General features: G+C 35.0%; 1 protein-coding gene across 18 annotated transcripts; it reads left to right on the forward strand.

The window, feature by feature from the left end:
- The first annotated feature begins 2,036 nt into the window (after positions 1 to 2,036).
- LOC133798504 (CHD3-type chromatin-remodeling factor PICKLE-like) lies at positions 2,037 to 9,618 on the forward strand. 18 transcript variants are annotated; one of them, XR_009875902.1, is made up of 11 exons: positions 2,038 to 2,172; positions 2,924 to 3,965; positions 4,311 to 4,463; positions 4,563 to 4,639; positions 4,859 to 4,989; positions 5,949 to 6,019; positions 6,328 to 6,409; positions 6,688 to 6,756; positions 7,762 to 7,892; positions 7,982 to 8,848; positions 8,970 to 9,618. XR_009875902.1 is itself a non-coding variant. In XM_062236817.1 (7 exons), the coding sequence occupies exons 1-5, from the start codon at positions 3,448 to 3,450 to the stop codon at positions 6,333 to 6,335; spliced, it is 405 nt and encodes a 134-aa protein (XP_062092801.1). In that variant the 5' UTR covers positions 3,238 to 3,447; the 3' UTR covers positions 6,336 to 6,756; positions 7,762 to 7,892; positions 7,982 to 8,441. The 18 variants fall into 18 exon arrangements, 3 of the variants coding, with proteins under 3 accessions (XP_062092801.1, XP_062092799.1, XP_062092800.1); XR_009875899.1 differs by having other exon boundaries at positions 6,328 to 6,406; XR_009875897.1 differs by having other exon boundaries at positions 2,037 to 2,172; positions 4,859 to 5,005; positions 6,328 to 6,756.
- Positions 9,619 to 11,403: the final 1,785 nt, after the last annotated feature.

The following is an 11,403-nucleotide window of genomic DNA, read 5'->3' on the forward strand; positions in this document are numbered from 1 at the left end:
AATTAAAGGTTTAGCTAGTGAGTAAGATGGTATTCTCTAAGGTGGATCTTGGATCTAGTTAGGACTAGCTAGAGATCAGGGAAGAGAATATGAAGAAGTTTGCTGTTATATCAGATAAGGGCACTGGAAGTGCTGAGTTATGATTTGGGAGTTTGTTTAATGTTGATTTATCTTAATGAATTAGATGGACAAAGCATTCAAAGGTTTATTTGAATGGGAATTGTGATCGTCTTGGACGATGGTATCGTGATGTTTTCTCTGCGGAGATTTGCCAAGGTCAAGGAACACCTCGGTAGGCAGGAGTTTCCTTGGATGGGCAGGATATTACATGTACCTTGGGAAAGAGTTCTGAGTCTTCTTGCATATCATAATCAGTTAGTAGGTGGTTATGACATCTCAGTAGTAGGGAGAAGTGATTGCTTATGCAACATGTTGGTTAAAGTATCTGACCAGAACTAGAGTAGAGTTCTGGTGGGCCAGGTGGCCAGTTTTATGTTTGAGATTATCATTTCAGAAAGGATCAAAAGGAAAACAATTAAGTGAATCACAGATAGGAAAGATTGAGGAGTAAGTCTTAGCTGGATTAACTAAGGATCTAACAGTATCAGGTATGAATTTATTGAGGTATAAGGATCGGATTTGGAATCCGATGGACACTGAGATTAATTGGGAGATTCTGGATAAATCTCATGCTATTCTTTATTCTCTTCATTGAGGCATCATGACAGTGTACCAGAGTTTGAAAGTTTTATAGTGGTGGCCTGGGATGGAGAGGGACATAATGGTATATGTGGAAAAGTTCCTAACCTGTTAGCAGGTCATGACAGAGTATCAAAAATCAGTAAGGCCATTGTAGCCTTTAAGTATTCTATAATGGAAACAGGAAACATTGCAGTAGGTTTCGCAGTGGGGCTGCCTAGGATAGTGGGTCAGCGTGAATTGGTTTGGGGTCATTATGGACCAGTATTTGAAGTGAGTTCACTTCTGTCAGTAAGGACAAGTAACACAACTGATTAGTAATCAGATCTCTATGCGAAAGAGATAGTGTGCCTTCATGAAATTCAAGGTCTATCTTATCAGATGAAGACTCTATTGTTACTTCCAGGTTTTGGAAGGGTTAAGAAAGGCGATAAGTATATAGATGGAATTTAGTACAATTTATTATTCTCAGACTGATGGTAAGTCAGAAAGAGAGAGAGTCATCCAGTATTGGAGAGGTACCTTATGAGATGAGGTATGTTTGAGAATGTTTATCACCTGTTCATTGGAATAAGATGGGTGAATGATGATTTTGGATCTTGAGGTGGTTCAGGGGATCATTGAGTTTATTTGAGGTTAGAGCTTTGATGCTCATTTCTAAGAGAATAAATCGAAAAGCTATACTAAATTGGAAAGTAGGAACATGGCACTACACCAAATACCCATTTCCATAACACATGAATATAATACTAATAAAAAAGTATTATGCTAGACTATTATATTGGGCATGAAAAAAGGGCGGTAATATATTACACCATCCCGCCACTTAGCCTTTTTTTTTTTTTTTTTCATTTCTGAGACCTAAAAATTTGTGAGACCTGATAGACCCATTTCCTCTCCTTCAACATTTCCTCAATTCCAGTAGAGAGACCCGAGAGACCTGAAAATTCTGTTCATTCAATTCCTTCAACATTTCTGAGACCCGAGACCCATTTCCTCTCCTTCAACATATCTCAGGGGGCTATCGATTTACTCTTGACCATCTACATCACCACCACAAAAAGCAGCCATGGCGCTGACCTCTCTCCGCCTCTGCTGAACTATCAGCAGCACCATCTCCACACTCGGTCGCTCTCTCGCCGCCACTTCTGCAATTTCTGCACCGTCTTCCTCATCACCTCCACTCCAGGGCTTCATTTCGGTAGATTTCCCTACTTTGGTAGAGCATTCATGGCCTCTGCTCCGTCAACCTCACCAGTTCAGATCGTCGTCTCTCTCGCTCTTGTCTGCCCGATCAGCATACGACAATAGCAACAACTAGAACGACGAAATTGGGCCCGACACAATACTGTTCGAGGGATGTGACTACAACCACTGGCTCATCGTCATGGATTTCCCCAAGGACCACAAACCTTCCCTTGAAGAAATGGTTCGTACCTATGAGGAAACCTGTGCCAGGGGCTTAAACATCAGGTCTAATCTCACCCTTTCTCTGTCTATATACATATATATTTATATGGTATATGTTCCCCCCCCCCCCCCCCCCCTCTTTTTTTTTTTTTCTTTTTTCTTCTATTATTGTATTTTATAAGATTAGAAATGAGTACAAATTTTCATGAATTCTATTTCTTTGGGTACTTTTATTGGTTTCTTTCTGTTCATTATGTACCAGGGTAAATGATTATCAAATGGGCTTTTCTTTTTTCTTTTCTTATTCATTTATATATTTATGTTTTGAATTATTTGGATGTATGTGTTTTAACTTTTTCTTCCTGGGGTTGGGGTGGCCTGAATGGGATTACATTTTTTTTAAATGTTTTCATCTTTATTTCTTTACTACATCACTACATGTCATGAATCTTTTCGTTTTAAACATGTTTTTGTTTTGTACTGAAAGAGCTAGTTAGCAAAATGATTCATATAAATTTTTGGTTTTCAACGGCCTGGCACCGATATTTGGAAAAAGATTTTATGTTGCCCTGTTGATGGAGAGAAAATTTGAATAGTTAGATAATAAATTGATTATGATACTGGGTTTGTCTTTTGTTTCTTTATTTTTTTTATATAAAAATAATAATAATTTGCTTTCATTTACGTTAGTTTGAAGGGCCAATGCAAATTCTTTTATGTCTCAAGACATGTAACATGTTATTAGTTTTGTACTCCAGATTAGATTTGTATTCAAAATAATTTAGCCTTGTAATAATTGCTTTCTTGGATACAGTATGGAAGAGGCAAAAAAGAAAATTTATGCTTGTAGCACAATAACTTACATAGGCTTTCAAGCTGTAATGACCGAAGAAGAGTCAGAGAAGTTTAATGGTAGTTTAATGTGACACAAAAGTTTACTATCGAAAGTTTATGGAAGTTCAATAGTCATGATCTTAACTTTTTGCCTTGAACAGGTCTACCTGGAGTTATCTTTGTACCCCTGATTCTTACGTCGATCCACAAAACAAGGAGTATGGAGGTATTTAACATGAACTTTTGTTTGTTTGTTACCATATCTATTTGTTGTGTACTCAGTTGCATTTATATCCAATGATTTTTAGAGAACTAGATTATATCATAGACTATAATTGGACCTGTGTAACACTTATTTATTTATTCAAGTGCTGTAGGATTAAAAAAATAATAAAATGAAAATAGAAAAACCTGAGACTTTCTCTTCAATTATCAGGGGATAAATACATTGATGGAACAATCATTCCAAGGCCACCTGTTTTAAGTGCCGTTTCTGACGAAGAAATGCCCTTCGACGCCTCTTGCTATTTCAGAAGCTGTGCCAAACAATTCTTGACGGTGGGCATAATATCTCCCTGCAATCCACCAACAGTCTCCTCCAATGTCCACACAAGAAACTGCGGTAACCCCAGTCCCTTTCTTGGTCATCATTACTTTTTGGTACTCCTTTGATATACACAGCAATATGGATGAATTTTTTTTTGCCATAGGCCACTTGTATTGAATTTGGAAAAATCAAGTCTAGCTTTCGAGAGGCTAGGAATTCTCCAAGAGCAAGGCTCAATTACAAAATACCAAAATGAATCCCACTGCTTCTACGCAGTACACTAATTAAGCAACATTCTCTCCAATCCCAAGGCCTAACCGAAAAAGGAATTATCCCCAAACTACCCTTGCTGAAACAAATAAGGAAATAAATAGAAAAACAATTACAGGTAAAATACGTAAATAAAGCAAAACTCTATTGCTGCCTACGTGGCCTTGCGACTTAGCATATGTGAATCAAATACGTGGCTTATCAGGTGCGTGTGGTGTGTTTGTGTTGCTTTGCAACTTAATTAGGTATTTCACGCTATGTTATTTTCTAGATGGTGTGGGATGATGTTCTCAAGGTATCCAACTGAAGAGATAATCTTGTAAAATGTCGTTCTTTTATTACAGTGAATTGCAATAGTGATATTTCTTTGATGTTGTATGACACATTCATACTTTATAAGCTTCCTACTCTGTTAAACTTTGCACAAATAGCACATGGACATAGAAATGATGTTTTTGCAACATTGATGAGGTCTTTTTTATACATCGACTCCAGTAAGTAATTTAAAATATACTCTCAAGTAAAATGATGCTGGTCTTGTTCATTACAGGGTTTAACATTTTGTATTTGTTCTAGCCAAAACTGAAACTAAAAGAAGAAAAGACATTGTGTGTGGCACGTGCTTTTTCTTTTTCACTCAGTTATGGAATTCTTTTCTTGTCTCATATCACTGAAGATATTTCTGATTCCCTTACCTTTTCAGGTGACGATCCTTGAGCACTGACCTTTTATTCATTGTAATGCTTGCCTCTTCTTTTGCTCTGCTTCCAATATATTTTTCTATTTGATTTTGGCTCTGTAGATGGTGTTCCAAAAGATGGACTCAGGACACAGGATGTTCTTGTTCGGATTGCAGTTCTGATGCTAGCAAGGGAAAAAGTAAGTGTAACAGCATTGCTTGATCAATGTTCTCTAGCTGTCATTGAGAGTTGGGAAGCCGTTTGAGTAACCCTTTGTTGTGAAATAGGGATTTTTCTTCTTCTTTTAACCAAGTATAATTTATGTTATTTCTTTCTAGTAAAGTTTCTGTTGGACTTCCTCTGTTTTCTTACGAAGAATATCTTTTTATAATCTTTATTTCTCTTGGTGGAATGTTAGGTTAAGTTTGCTTTAGAAAATCCAGGAGCTCCACTTTATGCAGATGACATTCAGTTGCGTTACCAAGGATTGAAGGGTGGAAAGTTTTGGAAGGAAGAGCATGATTTATTATTACTGCGTGCTGTACTAAAGTATGCATCATCATGGGTAGCACAATGGTGACCCTTTTTTTAGCTTCACAATTGACTGCATTGTTTTTGTTTTGTTTTTCTTTCCTTTAAAAATCAACACTTGTATTATTAATTATGAAATTAATACAAGAGTCAAAACATCCCATAAAGTGTTGCATCTCCTGATGTCGATTTCTTACAGCTGCATGAATGCAGATGCAGTCACATACACACACACTGACATACACAAGTTAGCCAAGTAATGTATTTTTTCACTAGTTTCTTGCTAGTTTTTAATGCAGTTTAAGTGTTACATGCTTGGTAATTTAGAGTGCTAATTCGGTTGGATGAGAGTTTTGTTACAGAGTTCAGCACAGATTTCGCTATAGTAGACCAGTATTTTTCTATGTTTTTGATAGACCCCAGGAGTGATAAATAAAAGGGGCATATGGGTCATTATAGTGACGGAAAGGGGCATATGAATAATTGTAGTGAGGGGTAATGAATGGGTGGGAATGTGATAGTATAAATGGGAGGGTAAGAAGAATAAAGAGGGCATGAGAATGGGAGAGTTGAGGTCTCACGAATACCTCATTGTTGCACTTTGTTATTTCCATTGTCTTATATCCTCATTTTCTCTCTGTTCTTGCCTATTATCTTTGTCATGGTTTGAGATCCTAGTTAGGGTACATCAGTTTTCCTGCGGTTATTTAATGTTTTATAACCCATGTGTGTGTATATTTCCTGGGGCGAAGTGCATAACATTGTCAGATGTACATTGACCATTGAGCATACAAACACATTTCACAACCTGTTTTAAGTGGCATATTTTGGTTCTTTAGCAGTTGGTTTATATGGTAGTACATCATGTACCCCACTTTTTCTCTGCTTTTTCCCTGAAAGTTTAGGAGTTATTTTAATTTCAACTTAATGGAAAGTGATTTCCTAAGCCAGACTTTGATAATTTTGACAATGTGCAGGTATATTGAAATAAATTTCTGTGGAGCAATACTAGACAAGTGCCCTACCAGCTGTCATGTTCTTCTTCTCTGTGTGTTTCTCAAAATCTCATCTATGGTTTTTAGTTTTCAGTTTCATATTAATAAATATATATATATATATATTTGTTGAAATACATGTGTTTATTATTTGTACTATATACATTTACATATAAATATATATTATACTATTGCTGGAAAGGAAGGGAAGATGGCAGATTTTTATGATTTTCCCTCTTAAATGTATTAAATTTAGGTATATGCAATTCATAGATTGAATATTACTTTAAATTAACGTCGTGGCTTATACATACATGATGAATAATTAGAATAGGTCTTATCCCCTTATTCTTGTGTGCAGGGTATTGACTCAAAGCATCAGACCTCTCTCTTGTACATTCTTGAGAAAAGCAAACTATGACTGAATAGTTGTACCTATGGTAGTTGTACATAATCATTATCTTATTCTTTTCTAATCATTTGCTTGTTCCTTTTTTAACACACACGTAATGATTTTATTTCTAACTTTTACTTGCATGATACTAATTTCTTCACTGTGAACTTTTGAATCTTGATTCATCAAATTGTCAATGATTTGAACAAAGTTCATCTTGATACATTTTGTAGTCTCATTAAGAGGCATGCTTGCTATTAATCATCTTGTGTCTATAAATACTAAGAAATAATCATGGATTGGTGCGGCCCATTTTTCATGTTTTAGAGAATTAGGAAATTCCAGCTAGTCATGGGAAAGATGTGACAGATCCCTTCACTATACGAGGTTGTTAGGGTAAGATGCACTACTATAAAACTGATTTGCAATGTTATTTAAGCTATTTTGATTCGGATATGGCTTGTACCACTGTTTTTTTTTTTTTTATCAATTGTTCTATAACCTTTGATTATGTTTATATGATCAGCTTCAGTGGTAAAATTGCTAAAAAGTATCATGTAGTATATATAAATTTTGTTGTCTAATTTATTTAATTTTCTTGCTCTGTTAGGCTCTGATCTGATATGTGTGCTGATTATTGCTATTCATATATGGACTAAACAAGTCTCTTTTAGAAATGTGGTGTAAATCCTACACCCTTAAAGAACAGCAAAACAAGAAAGAGTAATCAGCAAAACAAGAAAGAGTAATGCAGAAACATAGAATAAAAAATGATAATACTTTAAAACAAAAAATACACCAAACACATTACTTGGTTCAACTCAATTAAAAGCCTACATCCAAGGTAGAATAGCCCCAAATAATGGCTGATTAGACTTTATTCTTTCTTGAGTATCAAGTACAAAATTACAAAAAGGGAGACTTGCTCCATGTACAAACACTCTAAAAAAAATGCTTTAAAAAACAGAACAAAAAAACGCTGAAAAATTCTCTGCTGATTCTCTTAACCCCAAATGAGAGTAGTGAAGACAATATATATAGGCTTCTATGGTAGCTAATTGACCAACTGTATTACCAAAATTTTGAACTTCTTGGAATAAAAGAATTGTCACATTAGCTGTCACTTAAGTGGCATATCAAGTCATACAATGTAGAGAAGTGAGCTAGTTTGATTTGATTTCAAGTTTAATGGGTTCGATTTAATCTTCCCAGCATTATAATCAATCATGTTGTTGTGGATTTCGTTTATAATCAATCATGTTGTTGTATATGATTTTGCGTTTATACCTTAGATATTAGTGTAAAAGAACATTTATTCACTTTATGCAGTAGTCTTAGAGTTGATGTGGTTGGGCAACTCATTGTCTAAAATATTTTTCAATTTGATTGATTGACAAGCAGTTGAAATAGAGAGACACTGCTCCGAGCTTGCAAAAGTTGGTGTTGAATTGGAACCTTGGGAAAAACAACTTATTGAGCACAAGGGAAAACTTGAAGTTGCATCTACCGAGAATAAGCTTTTGAGTGAAAAGGTGAGGTTGATAATTTATATTAGGACTTTCAACATCAGTATATTGACACTTTAATAGATAACCATTTGCCTTATAATTTATACTACCAGGAAGCTGCTCGTGCAGCTTTTGAAGATGCGGAAAAGCAGATGGAAGACATATTGGGAGCTATTGAAACAAAATCTGAGAGTATCACAAAAATTCAAAGTGATCTTGAAAGGAGCAAACTCGAAGCATTGGAAGCTCATAAAGTGGAACAAGTTCGTGTTTTAATGATGTACAGGGAGGGGCTCGGCAGGGACGGTGGCTGGGTGTGGGGCTGGCTGGTGGGGTTCTCAACTTCATGGCGGCAACATGTATATCTTTATGTGGTGTTGAACTTTAGTTTGGTGATGTTATGGTCTTAGATTTTTCTTGATAGCTCTCTTATTTTATTGTTCATCTGAAAATTCCCTAGCTCTTTCTTGATAGCTCTCTTATTTTATTGAACTAAAATAGATAAGTATTTATCTTAGTTTTCCATTTTCTTCTTTTGAAGTTTTCAATGTATCATTTAAGAAAAGACTGTAAGTTTGTTGTTGTGGTGGCAAGAACTTTTACTCTGTTCTGGGATAACTCTCTCAACTCAGTATACTTGGGCTTTTGTTGGCTTATCAGTCACAGAAGTGATCACTGCAAGCATAACAGTTGTTATAAGTCCTTTCTTTCATTTTCTCTCTCTCTCTCTCTCTCCATTTCTAAATGTTGATATTTGTTTGTGTTTCTCTTATAGATACTGAATTTTTTGCTTCTGTTGCGATCTTTAATGGTGATAGGAACAACCTTGAATTACTTTTTAGACAATAGAATTAATAGAGCCGAGATCCTTTTCCCTGGTGTGGCTGCTTCTTGGTTGCAGTTTGCCTTGCTTCTACTGTCCACTCATCTAATGCAGCTGATAATAAAGAAAAGCTTGAAGGTTTTTAATCTAAAGAGGGGTATGTTTCATTCATTAAATGTTAAGGTTATCAAAGAATTATCTTGTTTCCAGGTGACATTCTTCTTTCTTTTTATTAGAAATAGTTCTTTTTTCTAACTTTATTTTTAGTTTTATTACAGAAATTGGGCTAAACCTTATATTAAAGATGCTAAAGAAGTTTCCAGGTGCATTTTTATTTTATTGTTTTTCTTTATGATTTTGTTGTATAAGAAGTCAAAGTGTTTTTATTCTTTAATTTTTTTGGGGATATATTGACAGAAGTAAAAGTTCTGGAATCAATTCTTCCTCACATACTTTTTTATCATTGAGAATGATATATTTGTTATCTTGATACATTTCACAAGCCTTGTTTTAAGTTGCATGTTTTGTTGTTTCAGTCGTTGTTTTGCATGGTAGTACATCTTGTTATACCCTGCTGTTTCGTCAAGTTTTGGAGTTATTACAAATTTAATTTAAACTATGCTTACAGGTGGAAACTAGCTTAAGTCTTATGTTCTTAATAATAAAAGGACTTTTTTTTTTTTTTACAATGTGCATGTATATTGAGATGATTTCTTTGGAGCAATTCTTGACAACATTTGTAGTTGAGGCCTTTAGAATGGAAGAATGTATTTCACTAATTTTTGTATACATTTCTTGTTTTGTATTTAGTGATAAAGGAATCTGAATTGGGCATAAATTATGTTGTAATATGATTTCTTAAGCCTAGACTAGTAGACTAAATATTGTAATTACATTTGAGTAATTAATAAAAATCTATTTATGTTACCTTATTTGGCTTCAACTTTCATATTTGTTTTCCTAGTTTTGTGTAAGTAAAAAAATACTATGTTTCTCTAAGCTAATATAACACGTGTTATACTAAAGTGTAGTATAACACAAATTTATAAGTATTGAAATGTGTTATATAATCGACTATAAATAACAAAATTAAACACTTATCTATTTATTAAAATAACACAGAAATTGTGTTATCGTTGACAGTATAATAACACATCTGTATAACAACGATAAAGTGTTATGTAAAGTACCCTGACCTACAATAATATAGTCGGTCTTAACACATCAAAAAGTGTTATGGTATGTTTTGATAACACATTTTCGGTGTTATTAAAAGCATTTTTTTCTTGTAGTGTGGAGTTCCAGGTAGAAGATTGTATCTTCCTCAAAAGTATCACCATGGAAAAGGGGTGAGAAGTTAAGGGTAAGTTGAGCCCTAGATTATTTTGGCGGTTGAATCCTGAATAGGATCGGTCAGTTTGCTTTTGGATAAACCTTATCTTTGGCATTGTTAGTTGTATACTGTGTATTTTGTGTTTCCATGCTGAGGACATGGGTTGAAAGAAACTCATGAGTTGAGTTATGAGAATCTAGAGATTGAGGCTAAGTTATCCTGTAAAGAATAGCCAGTTCAAATATGAAACAGAAAGAATAAGGTTTTGAGGAACAAAGTTATACCATGGGTTAAGGTAAGGTTACAAAAACAGTGAGGTTGAGGGAACGACCTGGGAAACTTGAATCAATTGTGTGTAATTCTTATTTCGGGCTGTTTAGATAAATTTCTGTAAGGAGGGGATAGTTGTAATGCCCCAAATTTCCTAATAAGGTTTAGGACCTTGATTAGGAGGTCGGGAGGGCCATAATTGGTTTATTATGTTATTAAATGATTATATGCATGTTTATGTGAATTATATTATTATATGATGATAAACACATGCATATGAGTCCACATTTTATTATAAGGGAATTTTGATAATTTGGCCCGTTGAGTGCATAATTGTGTATTTTGGTGCATGTTTGTGATTAATTGATAAGGCCACATTACAATGTGAATTTGTTCGAGCCATTCGACATGAGACGATCTTAAGTGCAAAGTAGCGGTTTAGTCATAACGGGATTAAGTTCGGGGCTCGGGGTGAGTCTCGGGGTGACTTTAATGATTAGAGCGTTGCTGGGAGTTAAAGGGTAACAGGATATGGATTATTAGTGTTTGAGAATTTTGGAGAATAACGAGAATTGGAGGGCGTTAATTATAATTAACGAGATAGGCAGGAAAGGATGATATTGCCCTTGGTGGCTGTTAAGGCTTTTATTTAGGCATGAGGGCATTTAGGTCTTTTCACCCTTAAGGATTTATATCAGCCTTTTAACTTTAGAAAGCTGTAGAAAAACAAAGCCTCACTTTTCTTCTCTCCCGATGCATATTTCTCTCCCATTTCCTTTGGATTTTCAAGTCTTTTTGAGGAATCAAGCTAGGGAACCAAGCTTTGCCAAGCTAGGGTTGTGTTCCACCATTGAAGAGGGTGTGTTGCTGAGATTGAGGTGAGATTTTAGCCATAGAATCTTTGTTCTTGCTCAGTTTTCATTGGAGTTTCAGTTTGGTTTTTAAGTTGGAAAGTTGAGAATTCAATGAGAGTTTTGGCAAGAGATGCTTGGGTTATGATGCCTAGGTTGTATGTAGATGATATTTGGGTTCAATTGGGGGTTTAAATGATGTTGGGAAGCTTTTGGTTTGGGTTGGAAATGGTGGAGTCGAAGGGAGAAGTTTCTGGT

Source organism: Humulus lupulus, chromosome 8 (assembly GCF_963169125.1).
Source record: "Humulus lupulus chromosome 8, drHumLupu1.1, whole genome shotgun sequence".
Taxonomy (NCBI): Eukaryota; Viridiplantae; Streptophyta; class Magnoliopsida; order Rosales; family Cannabaceae; genus Humulus; species Humulus lupulus.